Source organism: Otolemur garnettii, unplaced genomic scaffold, assembly GCF_000181295.1.
Source record: "Otolemur garnettii isolate 467f Iridium unplaced genomic scaffold, OtoGar3 scaffold00014, whole genome shotgun sequence".
Classification (NCBI taxonomy): Eukaryota; Metazoa; Chordata; class Mammalia; order Primates; family Galagidae; genus Otolemur; species Otolemur garnettii.
The window spans coordinates 30,904,158-30,916,391 of NW_003852409.1; the positions used below are offsets into that span (position 1 = coordinate 30,904,158).

Consider the following 12,234-nt stretch of genomic DNA (forward strand, 5'->3'; position numbering starts at 1 on the left):
AAAAAAAAAAAAAGTTGTTTTAGAGATGGGGTCTTGCTAGATTGCCCAGGCTGGTCTTAAATTTCTGGCCTCAAATGATTTTCCTGCCTCTGCTACCCAAAGTGTGAGTACAGAAGTGAGCCACCACACCCAGCCTAATTTTTTAAATGAGGATCAAAAGAGAGAGCTATTTCCATTTTGAAATGTAAAGCCATCAACACAAGGAAGGAGGGAGAGAGGGAAAGAAGAAAACAGGATGGATGGAAGGATGAGGAAGGGAAGAGGATAGGGAAGATGGTTGCTGTGAGCAGAGCACTGACTCGGTGTCAGGAGCCCTATATACCAGTTCTACCCTATCAGCACCTTGCACCATGACCATGGGCAACACTTTACTCTTTTTACATCTCAGTTCCCACCCCATCTTCATGTCATTCTTTTGGTTAACAGGGATGTCTGAGAGCATGCTCTGTTGCAGGCCATGAGCTGGGTGCTGGGATATGATGGAAAACATGTCCAGCCCAGTTCCCAGCTCTCAGGATCATCAAACATTGAGGAAAGCTGGGGCCAGAACTGCCCTGCAGTGTTCCAACCTCAGCTTGAAATTCATGAGTTGTGATGTGGGACTGCCCAGGGCCTCCTGGGGCAATGGGAACAGAGAGGGACTTGTTGCCTGGGGGCAGCTTCACCTCCTCCCAACTGTATTTCTTGGCCCACTCCCTTGTCCCCTTAGTTTCCTGCTTCAGAGGACACCTCAGAGCCCACCCAGCCCCTTTGCCTTCCTCTTCTAGGGGCAAGATTTGGCTGGAATTGTCCTACCCCCAACCCACTCTTCTGGCCAGGCTCCAGGAGCCCACCTTCCAGCTCCCTCCCTGCTGCAGTGGGTGCCATGTTTGTGAAGTCCAGCATGTGTCCTCAGCATGCCTAGAGAGCCACTACTATTCATAATCCTAATAGTATCAACTTAAATAAACCTCATAGCAACCCATTTTACTGTTGTGGAAACTAAGGCTCACAGAGGTATGGTCATTTGTCCATAGCCACACAGCTCCTAAGTGGCAGCTATGACATCCAGTGTCAAGCCTGTGTGATATCAGAGCCCAAGAAACAGGAGAACTTAGAAGAATGAGCAGCACTGGTATGTGCCAAATCAAGCATGTTGCTTCCTGGCACCATTTAAATTCAGCAGGGCCTGAGCTCTGGCTTCAAATCTCAGGACCTAGAATAGCGGTGTGGGAGGGGGTTGCTTTGGCCCTGTGGTTCATTTCTCCAGACCCCTCTGAGAGTGGCAGTGCCAATTTGAACAGGGGTATATGGCATTTGGAGGTCCTGGGAGGTGTTTATTTCGTCTCCCCTGTGCTTCAGGTTTGAAGGTGCCTCTGCAGATGGTGGGGCAAGTCATCCCTGGGAAACCACCATCTGTTCCAAATGAGCGGGGAGGGCTGGCATACCACCATCCCTGCCTCCCACACAGGCTGGTGGGCCCAACACTTTTCTCTGGGCACCTGCTATGTCCTCCCTCAGCCTAACCAGGAGCTGGAGGCTGGATCCATCCCAAATCCTTACTAGGAGTGGGGTGCATGCTCAAGGGTCCCTTTAACAGAGCCCCGAGGTGGGACTGTGGGTCTAGATGAAAGGAAAGAGCTGTGGAGCTGCTGCGCTATGCTCTTTCCTTCTGGTATTGCCTGAGCCATGCTCCTTCCTTTCTGTATTGCCTGAGCCATGCTCCTTCCTTATAGTATTGCCTGAGTGCCTGCTATGTCCCAGGCATAGTCTCAGCTTTCTCTGTAAAAAGGCTACATGAATCCTCCTATATCCACACATGGTAATATATGACACCCAGTTAATATAACACTCTTGAGGCCCAGAGAATGAACCAATTTGGCCAAAGGCACCAGGCCAAGGAAACACAGATGTAGGATTCAAACCTGGAGCCTCTGCCTAGCATAGGCTCCTAACTATTGAGCCAGCGATCCTTAAACTTGAAAGGGAACAAGAAAATCACCTGGGGATCATGTTCTGCCTCTCCCTTACATCCCCCTTGAGATTCTAATACAGCATGGCTAAGGAATGTGCCTTTTAGCAAGCTGTTTCAGAATTCTGATGCAGGCCTTGTGATGCTTTATGCCAAGAACACGGACCACGCAGAGATGGGCACCTCCCAACCCTGGCATCCCAGGACCCCCAGACAAGGCCCTGCCCTCTATTCTCTGCTTCCCAGAAGGTACTTCTCCTTTAAGCAGCCCTGGGCTGGGAGGAGGGGGCAGTGAGTTGGGGCAGGCTGGCCCAGCCACCCTGCTCTCCCCAGCTGGGCTCTAGGCTCCCTGCACCCTCTATATGGCATCTCAGAGATGTGCCACCTCCGCCCCTAAGGCCCACCAGGGCTGTCTGGGCCCATCTGTTCAGGGGGAGGCTTCTCAGGGAAGAACTCCAGGGAAAGTCCATGTCTCTAAGTGGGGGCTCTCTGTGGGGAGTCCCGTCCTTCCCAGCCCCTCCTGCAGTTTCCATGGCAACACTAGTTGCCATGGTATTGCTGGGTGAAGAGCTGGTGGGGAGAGGGTGGACTCCAACCCCCACACCTCCCTCAGCCTCTATAGTCATGGGGGACCCCAAAACTGGAGGTCATACTCCCAAAGGAATCATTGAGTAAAGGATGGGAGAACTAGAGACAGAAGTCCCCCTTTGCCCAGTGAACCCCTCCCTGGCTGTGCTGCCTGGCATACCTCTGTTCTAGCACATACCACACTGCATTGCATTATCTGTTTACTCATCTGTCTTTCCCACCACACTGTGATCTCCTTGGGGTGGGGAACTGTCTGACTCATCCTCTCTCATCCTCAAGGCCCAGCACAGGGCCTGGCACAGATTGAATTTAATTGAATTACATAAAAAACCCACGTCTGGTTCATTGGGTTTGAGGTGGCCTAAATGGATGGGGAAGTTCCCAGGCTGAAGGGTCCAACAGATACTCAGGTTTGAATCCCTGCTCAGTGGTATGACTTTGAATCACTTCGCCTCTTAGACCTCAGTAGCTTCATCTATAAAATGATCATTTCTATATCACAGCTCTGTTTTGAGGACTTGGGGGTCCAATTAAAATTAATTGAGCACCTCTTGTATGCTAAGTCCTTTCCTGGGCACTGAGATACAGAGGTAGATGGAGAGATGCTGGTCCTGCCCTCCTGAAGCTCAGTCTGGCAAGAATGAGCACATAGACACAATTAGTAAGTGCACGATGTGCCATCCTTTTCTTCCCTTGTGACAAGGCTGAATCCCCAGCAGGTGGGTGGCAGGGTGCTCCTAGGAAAAGGCCTTGAACTTAAAAGCTCTGGGCCTACTCTTCTATCCCTAGGACACTTTGCCACTGGCCCTGAGCTACAAGAAGCCTTGTGAGTCCAGGTCAGGCTCTGGGCATAGGAAAGAGACCTACGTATGTTCTGCCTCTGGCTCTGTCTGAACCCTGTATGAGCCTGACTGTGTCTTTTCCCTTCCCTGGGTCTCCATGTGCCTCTCCGTGGATAAGGTGGCTGGCTAGGTCTCTATAGTCCCTTGAGCTCCAGCCTGCTCCCGCCTTTCCTGGACCCTGGGGAGCCCATGACTGCTGGTTCTGACAGCTGATTCCTGGAGAGGCCTCCACCCTCAGGCTCGTCCCAGCCTATGGGAAGGGGGATGAGGGGAGGAGACAAGAAGAGCTGACTGGACAGAGAGAAGTAGCACTACAAGAGTCAGCCAAAAGGACAACTGAGGTTGACTTCTGCATGAGCAGATATCTGAGGTATAGACTGTCAAGTCTGGGGACAGAGGATGACTTTGGGACTCTCAGTCCAATCCTTCACAGAGGGCTGGGTCTGAAGGGCAGGGAGCTTTCACTGCATAGTCAAACAGTTCTAAGTCCAGGGTCTGCTCTGCTAGATACTGGCTGTGCAACCTAAATGTTTCTGAACCTCAGTTTCTTCACCTGTAAATTGAGGATAATAACAGCACCCAACTCATGGGACTACTGTATGGAGTCCATGAGACTCCCACCAGGAGCCTGGCATGCAGTGGGCTTGCAGTGGACACTTGAGAAACATAGCTCTTTTCCTTGCCTCTTCCTTCCCCTTCATCCTCAACCCTGGCCAGATGGGCCTGGGGAAGGGGAAGTGAGCCACTGCCCTTCCCCACAGCGGAAGGGAGGGGAAGAGGTAACGCCTTCTTTCTTGGGATCCACTTGTGGCCACTGAACAAATATGCGTGTGGGATACCCCATGACTCAGTTTCTCCCAGGCTTAATGGCAGTGGCCAGGTTGGGCCAGGGACTTCCTGTTGGCTCAGAACCAACACAGGACGTATCTGACAGCCATCTGGGGGAGTTGTTGGTCTAGTCTCTTGGCAGCTCTGATGCATACATTCTGGAGAAGGCTCTTTTACACTTTTCTGGGCTGCCATCTCTCCTTAGTGACTGAATGCCCTTGAGCTAAGGTGCAGTGGGGCCTGCACATTGGGGGAAGCTTTGGGTCTCCCAGCAGGACAGGTGCTCCTGGAACAAAGCCCCCTCCAATCTAGACCCTCCTCTGACCCCCAACTCATTGTAGGGACTTCCTGCCTCGAGGATCTGGCATTGTCACCCGACGTCCCCTGGTCCTGCAGCTAGTCAATGCTACCACAGGTATGTGCCCGCCTCCACAGCAGCCTGGCCTGCTCTCCTCAGCCCCTCCCCTATCCCCTGGGCGAGGTGGGCCTGGCCTCTGAACTTGCTTGCTGTGTGACTTTGGGCCTCGACTACCCACCTAGACTGTGGAAATAAACATACATAACGAAGACATAGGTGGTACTGCTTGGGTGTGTGAGGGACCTATTACCGGTGGGAGATGGGATCCCGGTAGGGTTCCTGACCATGATGCCTACTCCCTTTCTACTGCCTACTTCTGGAGCAGAATATGCCGAGTTTCTGCACTGCAAGGGGAAGAAATTCACTGACTTCGAGGAGGTGCGCCTCGAGATAGAGGCCGAGACCGACCGGGTCACCGGCACCAACAAAGGGATCTCGCCAGTGCCGATCAACCTCCGCGTGTACTCGCCCCACGGTGAGGATGCCTGGCCCCGCCCCCGGCCTCCGGAGGGTGGGAAACACATTCTTGGCTCCGCTCCTTTGCTAGCACCTGGGTAGGAGGGCCGCTCCTCCAGCAGACTCCGCCTACACAATGAACCCTTCTCTGAGCCATCCTACCCCGGGCGCTACCCCGCTGAGACTCCGCCCAACTATGGCTACAGCCCCAATGGACAGCTGTCTTAACCTGGCTCTGTTCCCTAATCCCGCCTACTTACCTCCGGGCTCGGGAGCAAACCCTTCCTAAGCCCCGCCCCGTTCATTGCCCCCCGCCCACCGATGGCCACGCCCCCTGCCTTGAGCCCGCCCTTTGGCCGTTCTATCCAGTGCTGAACTTGACCCTGGTGGACCTGCCCGGAATGACCAAGGTCCCAGTGGGGGACCAACCTGCCGACATCGAGTTCCAGATCCGGGACATGCTCCTGCAGTTCGTCACCAAGGAGAACTGCCTCATCCTGGCCGTGTCCCCTGCCAACTCTGATCTGGCCAACTCTGATGCCCTCAAGATTGCCAAGGAGGTGGACCCCCAGGGTAGGCCCAGGGGTCTATTTTTAGTGTAAGGGGGAGTCCCAGGAGGGTCTAAGCAGTGGGATCAGATTTGTACCTTTAAAAATCATGTTGATCAGGCGGTGCCTGTGGCTCAGTGAGTAGGGCACTGGCTCCACATACTGAGGGTGGCGGGTTTGAACCCGGCCTGCCTGGCCAAATTGCAACAACAACAAAACAAAATAGCCAGGCGTTGTGGCGGGCGCCTGTAGTCCCAGCTACTCAAGAGGCTGAAGTAAGAGACCCAGCTAAGCCCAAGAGCTGGACGTTGGGGACAGCGCCTGTGGCTCAAAGGTGTAGGGCATCAGCCCCATATGCTGGAGGTGGCGGGTTCAAACCCAGACCCAGCAAAAAACTGGAAACAAAAAAAAAAAAGAGCTGGAAGTTGCTGCGAGCTATGACGCCACGGCACTCTTCCAAGGGCAACAAAGTGAGACTCTGTCTCTAAAAATAAATAAATAAATAACATAAAAATCATGTTGCTCTATGGCCATACCATCCTGTGCATGCTCAATATCATCTTGTCTTGGAAAAGTCATGTTGGCTACTCTGCAGAATGTGTGAGAGGGAAGAGGAGAGGCAAGAAGTGGGGTAAGGAGTGGGCAGGTGTAGACAGCCCTCTCTTTGGTGCTCCCAGGTCAGCGCACCATCGGGGTCATCACCAAGCTGGACCTGATGGATGAGGGCACAGATGCCCGCGATGTGCTGGAGAACAAGCTGCTCCCCCTGCGCAGGGGTAAGCAGGCTATTCCCTGTCCTTCCCCACTCCACCCCTCCCTCCCCTCAAGGTTGGTGGCCCCTGACCTTGACCTCATCCACAGGCTACATTGGGGTGGTAAACAGGAGCCAGAAGGATATTGATGGCAAGAAGGACATTACAGCCGCCTTGGCTGCTGAACGCAAATTCTTCCTCTCCCATCCATCCTACCGCCACTTGGCTGACCGCATGGGCACACCCTACCTGCAGAAGGTCCTCAACCAGGTAGGGGAACAGCCAAATAGTGTCTGGGAAAACAAGCATGAGAACAGAATCATTTAAGTGTGTTTCGAGAGTGACTGGCAGAGGTTAGCATCCCTATCAGGCAGATAACAAACTGAGACTCAGAAAAGCAAAGCAACTTGCCCATAGACCCCCAGCCAGGTAGCAGCAGAGCTTTACTAACCTTTCCCTGTCTGAGACCTACAAGGGAATCCCTGAGACTCCCCAGGTTGTAGAGAAGACCAAGACCTTCAGGGGAGGTGGCATAGACAAGGAGGCCTTCAGTGGAAGAGGTTTGGGTTTGAGAGCCAGGAATAAGGACCTTGACAGGTGATCTCCAGGGCTTCCCCAGGGTGTATCTATATGGAATAGGGCTTCCAGAGCTGAGGCAGGCGCGCGAGCGTGGGTGTGTGTGTGTGTGTGTGTGTGTGTGTATGTGTTGATGAGAGAGAGGCAGTGGGGAGTGCCACAGACCTAGGTTCCAATCCCAGCTTTGTCACTTCCCCACTGAGACACTCTCTCTGGCTCTCCAAGCCTCTATTTCTGCATCTGTAAAATGGGGATAATGGTGTGATCACCATGCACATTTTACAGGGTCATTGTGAAGGCACAGGGAGCAGCTCTCCAGCCACCCTTCCCCAGACATATTTGGGTTGGCCTATACGGTGTCTAAAAATATTAAACCAGTTGTAATTTCAAATACAAATCCCAATCCCAATCTGTGTCTTCCATTGTAGACTGAGTTACACACTCATTAGCTCAGTTAGTGCAGCTCTGTGAGCACCTACCATAAACCAGCTTTTGCTCTGGTGAGCAGGGCAGTAGTGGGCAGGACTGAGGCTGCCCTCTATTGCTCTCCATCTCACCAGGTTCACACAGACCCTTGATATCCCCTGGCACCCTGTTTCTGCCTGGCCTTCTGAACTTCTGGCCTTAACCATTTCCTCACCCTCACCCTCAGCAACTGACGAACCACATCCGGGACACACTGCCAGGGCTGCGGAACAAACTGCAGAGCCAGCTGTTGTCCATTGAGAAGGAGGTAGAAGAGTACAAGAACTTCCGCCCTGATGACCCAGCACGCAAGACCAAGGCCCTGCTGCAGTGAGGCCCCCTAGAGCTAAGCTCTCCCTTCCCCCACCTCTCAGCACCTCCCCCACCACAGGGCTCACCCAGGGCTTGCTCCCCTGGGCTACTCCTGCCCTTCAGGCCATACCACTCTCCCCCTAGGATGGTCCAGCAGTTCGCAGTGGACTTTGAGAAGCGCATTGAAGGCTCAGGCGATCAGATCGACACTTATGAACTATCAGGGGGAGCCCGTATTAACCGGATCTTCCATGAGCGCTTCCCCTTTGAGCTGGTCAAGGTAGGACAGGGAGCCCAGGGGCAAGAGGGTTTTCTCTGAGATGTGCCTCTGCGGACTCTACTGGAGGCCCTGGTGCCCAGCCCTGGGTGTGACCTTCCAGATAGCAGGGACAGACCCTAAACATCCTTTCTCTGCCCTCCTGCACAGATGGAGTTTGATGAGAAGGAGCTCCGAAGAGAGATCAGCTATGCCATCAAGAATATCCATGGCATTAGGCATGTATTGGGACCAGGGAGGAGGGCTGAGAGCCAGAAGCAGGGGAGATCTAGTACAGAGGCACAGGGAGTGATGAAGTGGTCCCTAAGAGCCCTAGTCCCCAGTCCTTTCAACCCCTACTTTCTGGCCCCTGCTTGACAGGCTCCAGCTCAGGGAGCTGGATGCAAGGCCTGAGTCACCCTCTCCCTGCAACATGCTGGCCTTCTTTGCTGTGCCTGGGAGCAGGGCCTGAAGGCTGGACCAACTGGACAGAGCCTTGGGTGGCTAGGGAAGCACCCTCTAGGGCTGAGACCCCTGCCCATCTGCAGGGTAAGACAGGTCCCCTAGCCCCACCCAGGTTGTTGAACAAAGATGCCCAAACCCTTGGGTGGGGCCTGCACTAGGCCTTCTAGGTATGAGTCTGTGTTCTTTTATGATGGAATGCAACTTCTCAACCCTCTAGCTTCCTCTCTATTTCCATTAGTCCAAAGTCGGCCCCATTCCACCCCACCTTCCTCCTTCTGGGCAACCGCAAGGCCCGTGGACAGGAAGGAGGATTGGGAAGTGACCTGTTCCTTAAAAGCTTATATACCCTTCAGAGACTCAGATCTATACTGTATTTATCTGAAAAAAAATTAATTCAGCAGAAAAATTTAAAGTCCCTACTATTTGCCAGGCAATAAACAAGACCAAGATGGCCCTGCTTTCATGCAGGTTTAATTCTAACTTTTGGCATGGAGTTTACATACAAAACTGCATTGGCCAATACACAGGGGGAAAAAAAATCTCTCTAGTCTAAAAATAAAATGCTCTATTCCTGGAAAGACTCTTATGGAGAATCAGTTTGGCAATTTTCAAACCATTTCTGGCCATAAAAGCTTCTTCTGTATGCACAGACTCTTCCAAGGAAACACAATCAGACATAAGCAGACCTTGTTGTCTTGTCCCAAAGAGCATTGATTGAAAGCCACTCATTTGAATATTCCCTCCCATCTTACAACTGGGGACCCTGAAGCCCATAGAGGGGTAGTGGAAGGGCCCCTTGGGCAGAGTTCAGGGGTTTGGGGTGGGGCCCTGGCCTGGCACTCCTGGCCAGCACTGGCCTGTGACACTGTGCCCTTCTCCCGCTCCGGGCGTTCAGAACGGGGCTGTTTACCCCAGACATGGCCTTTGAGACCATTGTGAAAAAGCAGGTGAAGAAGATCCGAGAACCGTGTCTCAAGTGTGTGGACATGGTTATCTCGGAGCTAATCAGCACCGTTAGACAGTGCACCAAGAAGGTAACCTGGCAGTCTGGGCCAGCCCCCCGCCTCTGCCCCACCCTGCACTGCTGCCAGGCGCTCCTTCCCCATGCCCCCCACTGCCTCCTCGGTAGCATGTCCAGACCTCAGCGGGGTGGGGGAGGCAGGCCACCACAGACCAGGAGAAGGGGATCCTCTGAGAGGGCGTCACCCACCCCGGCCCCCAGGCCTGTAGACCAAGCAATTGGACATTGGTGAGAAATCTGGTGGCTGGCTGTTTACCTTGAGAGCCCACCAAGAGGTCCTCCAGCTCAGAGAGAATAGAGATTAAGGGGACCCTGGGCCCCTCCTTGGCCTCAGAGATGGGGTCATCTTTGGGAGCTCCAGGGAGGGGTCTTGGGGAAATCTAGGTCCTGGAGACAGGTGAGGTGCAGGGCATTCTTGGGCACTGTTTGGTGGGACTAGGTGACCAAAGGAGTGCAGAGGACCCAGGACTATCAGGTACCCTGACTCCCCACTGTTTTTCATCCTCCCCATCCTCACCCCACCCTCACTCAGGGCCTCCCCCCTCCCTTCCATCCACATCTGGCCTTCCAGGGACAGATTCTTCTCCCATCCGCTATGTCATCTGAGCCTCAAAGAACTAAGCAAGAAGGTCAAGGAAGACAGTACCCATTTCACAGCATGAAAAATGAAGCTCAGGAAATCAAGTGACCAGCCCAAGGTCACAGTAGCTAAGAGGTGGCAGAGCTGCTACTAAAAAAGCCGGGGCTTTGGACTCCAAGTCCAGTGCCTTGATTCCACCCCCCAGCCTCCTTTCCTTTCCTTTCCCCACTGCTGTCCTTGGCCCCTCTCTATCACCACCTCCACTGTTTCTGTCTTTCCTCTTCTCTCTCTTTCCCTCTTTTGGAACTGAGTTCTACCAGACCCCTTTGAAGGAGAGGTGAGAGATTCCCCTAGAAAAGAAAGAGAGGGACAGAAGTAGAGGAGGGAGCTGGAGCGGGGAGGTCAGGCTGCTATGCTGCAACGCCAGGAGGCAACATCTGCACTGTGGTCTATGTGAATGAAGCCGCCTGGAGTTGTGCAGTGTGTGGCCTGGGCAGCTGAATGCAGCAACTCTGATGGAGGCAGAGAATGATGCTGAGCTTTGAAGTCAGGGTGAAGCAAATGTGGGAGGCACTGGGAAACCTAGAATTGAACAGGATGAGTGGGTGGAGCCCTGGCCTTGTCTTGGCCTGGGCCAACTCCTTAGGAGGACCCAAGGCTATGGACAAAGATGGCATTGGAAAAGAGAAAGCAGCAGGCTCAGTGCCCCCAAGTAGTGGGGAGGGGCACAGCCCTGGGGAGAGGATCTGAACTCAGTAAAAGGGGTCTTACATTGAGTAGGGACTGACTCCCCCAGACCCCTGGCCATACCTACAGAGCCCTGAGGATGCTTGGCAGCACCTGGGAGGTGCCCAACCCCGGGTGGTGGCAGGGAGGGCCCGATCCCACGCTCACAGTATCTTCTGTTCTCTCTCTTTCTCTGTGTTGGTGTCTCTCTCTCTTCCCCCATGCCTGTGCCATCCCTGCCCCTGGCCTTGCTTGGCTTTCACCCCCTTCTGCTCCCTGCCTGTCCCTGCCTCCTCCCCGGGTGCAGGACGGGCCTCTTCACACCTGACCTCGCTTTTGAAGCCACAGTGAAAAAGCAGGTGCAGAAGCTCAAAGAGCCCAGTATCAAGTGTGTGGACATGGTAGTCAGTGAGCTCACAGCCACCATCAGAAAGTGTAGCGAAAAGGTATGACGGCCACTTGGGCGGGGCTGGGCCCGGCCGTCCCTTCCTTGTGGCCATGGTCTTCCATGGGCAGAATTATCTGTGAGCAGGACCGGTGGCCTCTTGGGCATCCACTGGACCCATGCTGGCCAGGTAATTCTGACCCTTGTGTCTCCTGCCAGCTTATAATCTTGGTCTACTTGCTCATGATCCCTTTAGGCTCCCACCCCTGCCTGAGGACTTTGCTCCAACCCAAGTATCCTCAGTGTCCCCTTTCCATCAAGTAGAATAACAATTGACAATGACAATAAAGCAGTGCCAGCTATTTGTTGAGCACCTACTATGTGCTAAGCATTAGACTAAGTACTTGCCCTTACTATCTGACTTAATCTTCTCCACAACCCTAAGAAGTAGGTAGTGATATTATCCCCATTTTACAGATGACAAAACAAAGTCTCAGAAAGGAAAAGCAGAGTGGGATTCAGATTTAGGAAGGTCAAGGGAAGGGGTCTGGAGGTATGCACCTCCCAGACAGGGGAGCTGTCCTTAGTCCCTCAAAACCAATTTGCCTAAGGATTTTGGATTACTCATTTTATGATAATCCATGCTTGTTATACAGGGTCAGCCTCTCCTGAGTTGTCTGTGACTTTTTAAATGCCTTTTTCATATTTGTCTACTCTGGGGCATTTTGAGGACTTTTAGCCAGGTTGTCTGAAGCAGTTCTTCAAGGCAATGTAAGAGAACTGATTGCCAGCAGGAGCTTTACCAGAATTCAAATACTGCTATCACCACCATCCTGGGCCCCAGCAGATTGACTAGGAGCCTCTGGGGGACAACACAGCCTCACCTGTATCTGAAAAAGTTCCCTATGCTGGGGGGAGGGACACATCTGCCTTAACTTCCAGTTTCTAATTAATGTCATCTCCATTCTTTATTATTCTTTGTTATGGAATGCTTGTATGTTGCTATATAAAGATTAGGCTTACACCCTTAAATGCTGAACTGTATACCACTGTAGAAATATGGCATGTGGCTCGGCGCCTGTGGCTCAAGCGGCTAAGGCGCCAGCCACATACACCTAAGGTGGC

At 53.0% G+C, this 12,234-nt stretch overlaps 1 protein-coding gene across 13 annotated transcripts in view; it reads left to right on the plus strand.

Annotated features, from left to right (window-relative positions):
• The window catches only part of DNM1 (dynamin 1), a 51,201-nt gene that overhangs the window by 12,411 nt on the left and 26,556 nt on the right, over nucleotides 1-12,234 (plus strand). For 8 of the 13 annotated variants that reach the window (XM_003785345.3, XM_003785347.3, XM_012802407.2 and 5 more), the window contains exons 2-10: nucleotides 4,551-4,624; nucleotides 4,893-5,042; nucleotides 5,393-5,596; nucleotides 6,249-6,347; nucleotides 6,433-6,593; nucleotides 7,552-7,694; nucleotides 7,821-7,956; nucleotides 8,104-8,171; nucleotides 9,293-9,431. In XM_003785345.3, the coding sequence (XP_003785393.1) occupies nucleotides 4,551-4,624; nucleotides 4,893-5,042; nucleotides 5,393-5,596; nucleotides 6,249-6,347; nucleotides 6,433-6,593; nucleotides 7,552-7,694; nucleotides 7,821-7,956; nucleotides 8,104-8,171; nucleotides 9,293-9,431 (1,174 nt within the window). Of the gene's footprint in view, nucleotides 1-4,550; nucleotides 4,625-4,892; nucleotides 5,043-5,392; nucleotides 5,597-6,248; nucleotides 6,348-6,432; nucleotides 6,594-7,551; nucleotides 7,695-7,820; nucleotides 7,957-8,103; nucleotides 8,172-9,292; nucleotides 9,432-11,031; nucleotides 11,171-12,234 lie in introns of all 13 variants that reach the window. The other 5 variants (XM_003785348.3, XM_003785346.3, XM_012802402.2 and 2 more) reach the window with 1 other exon arrangement.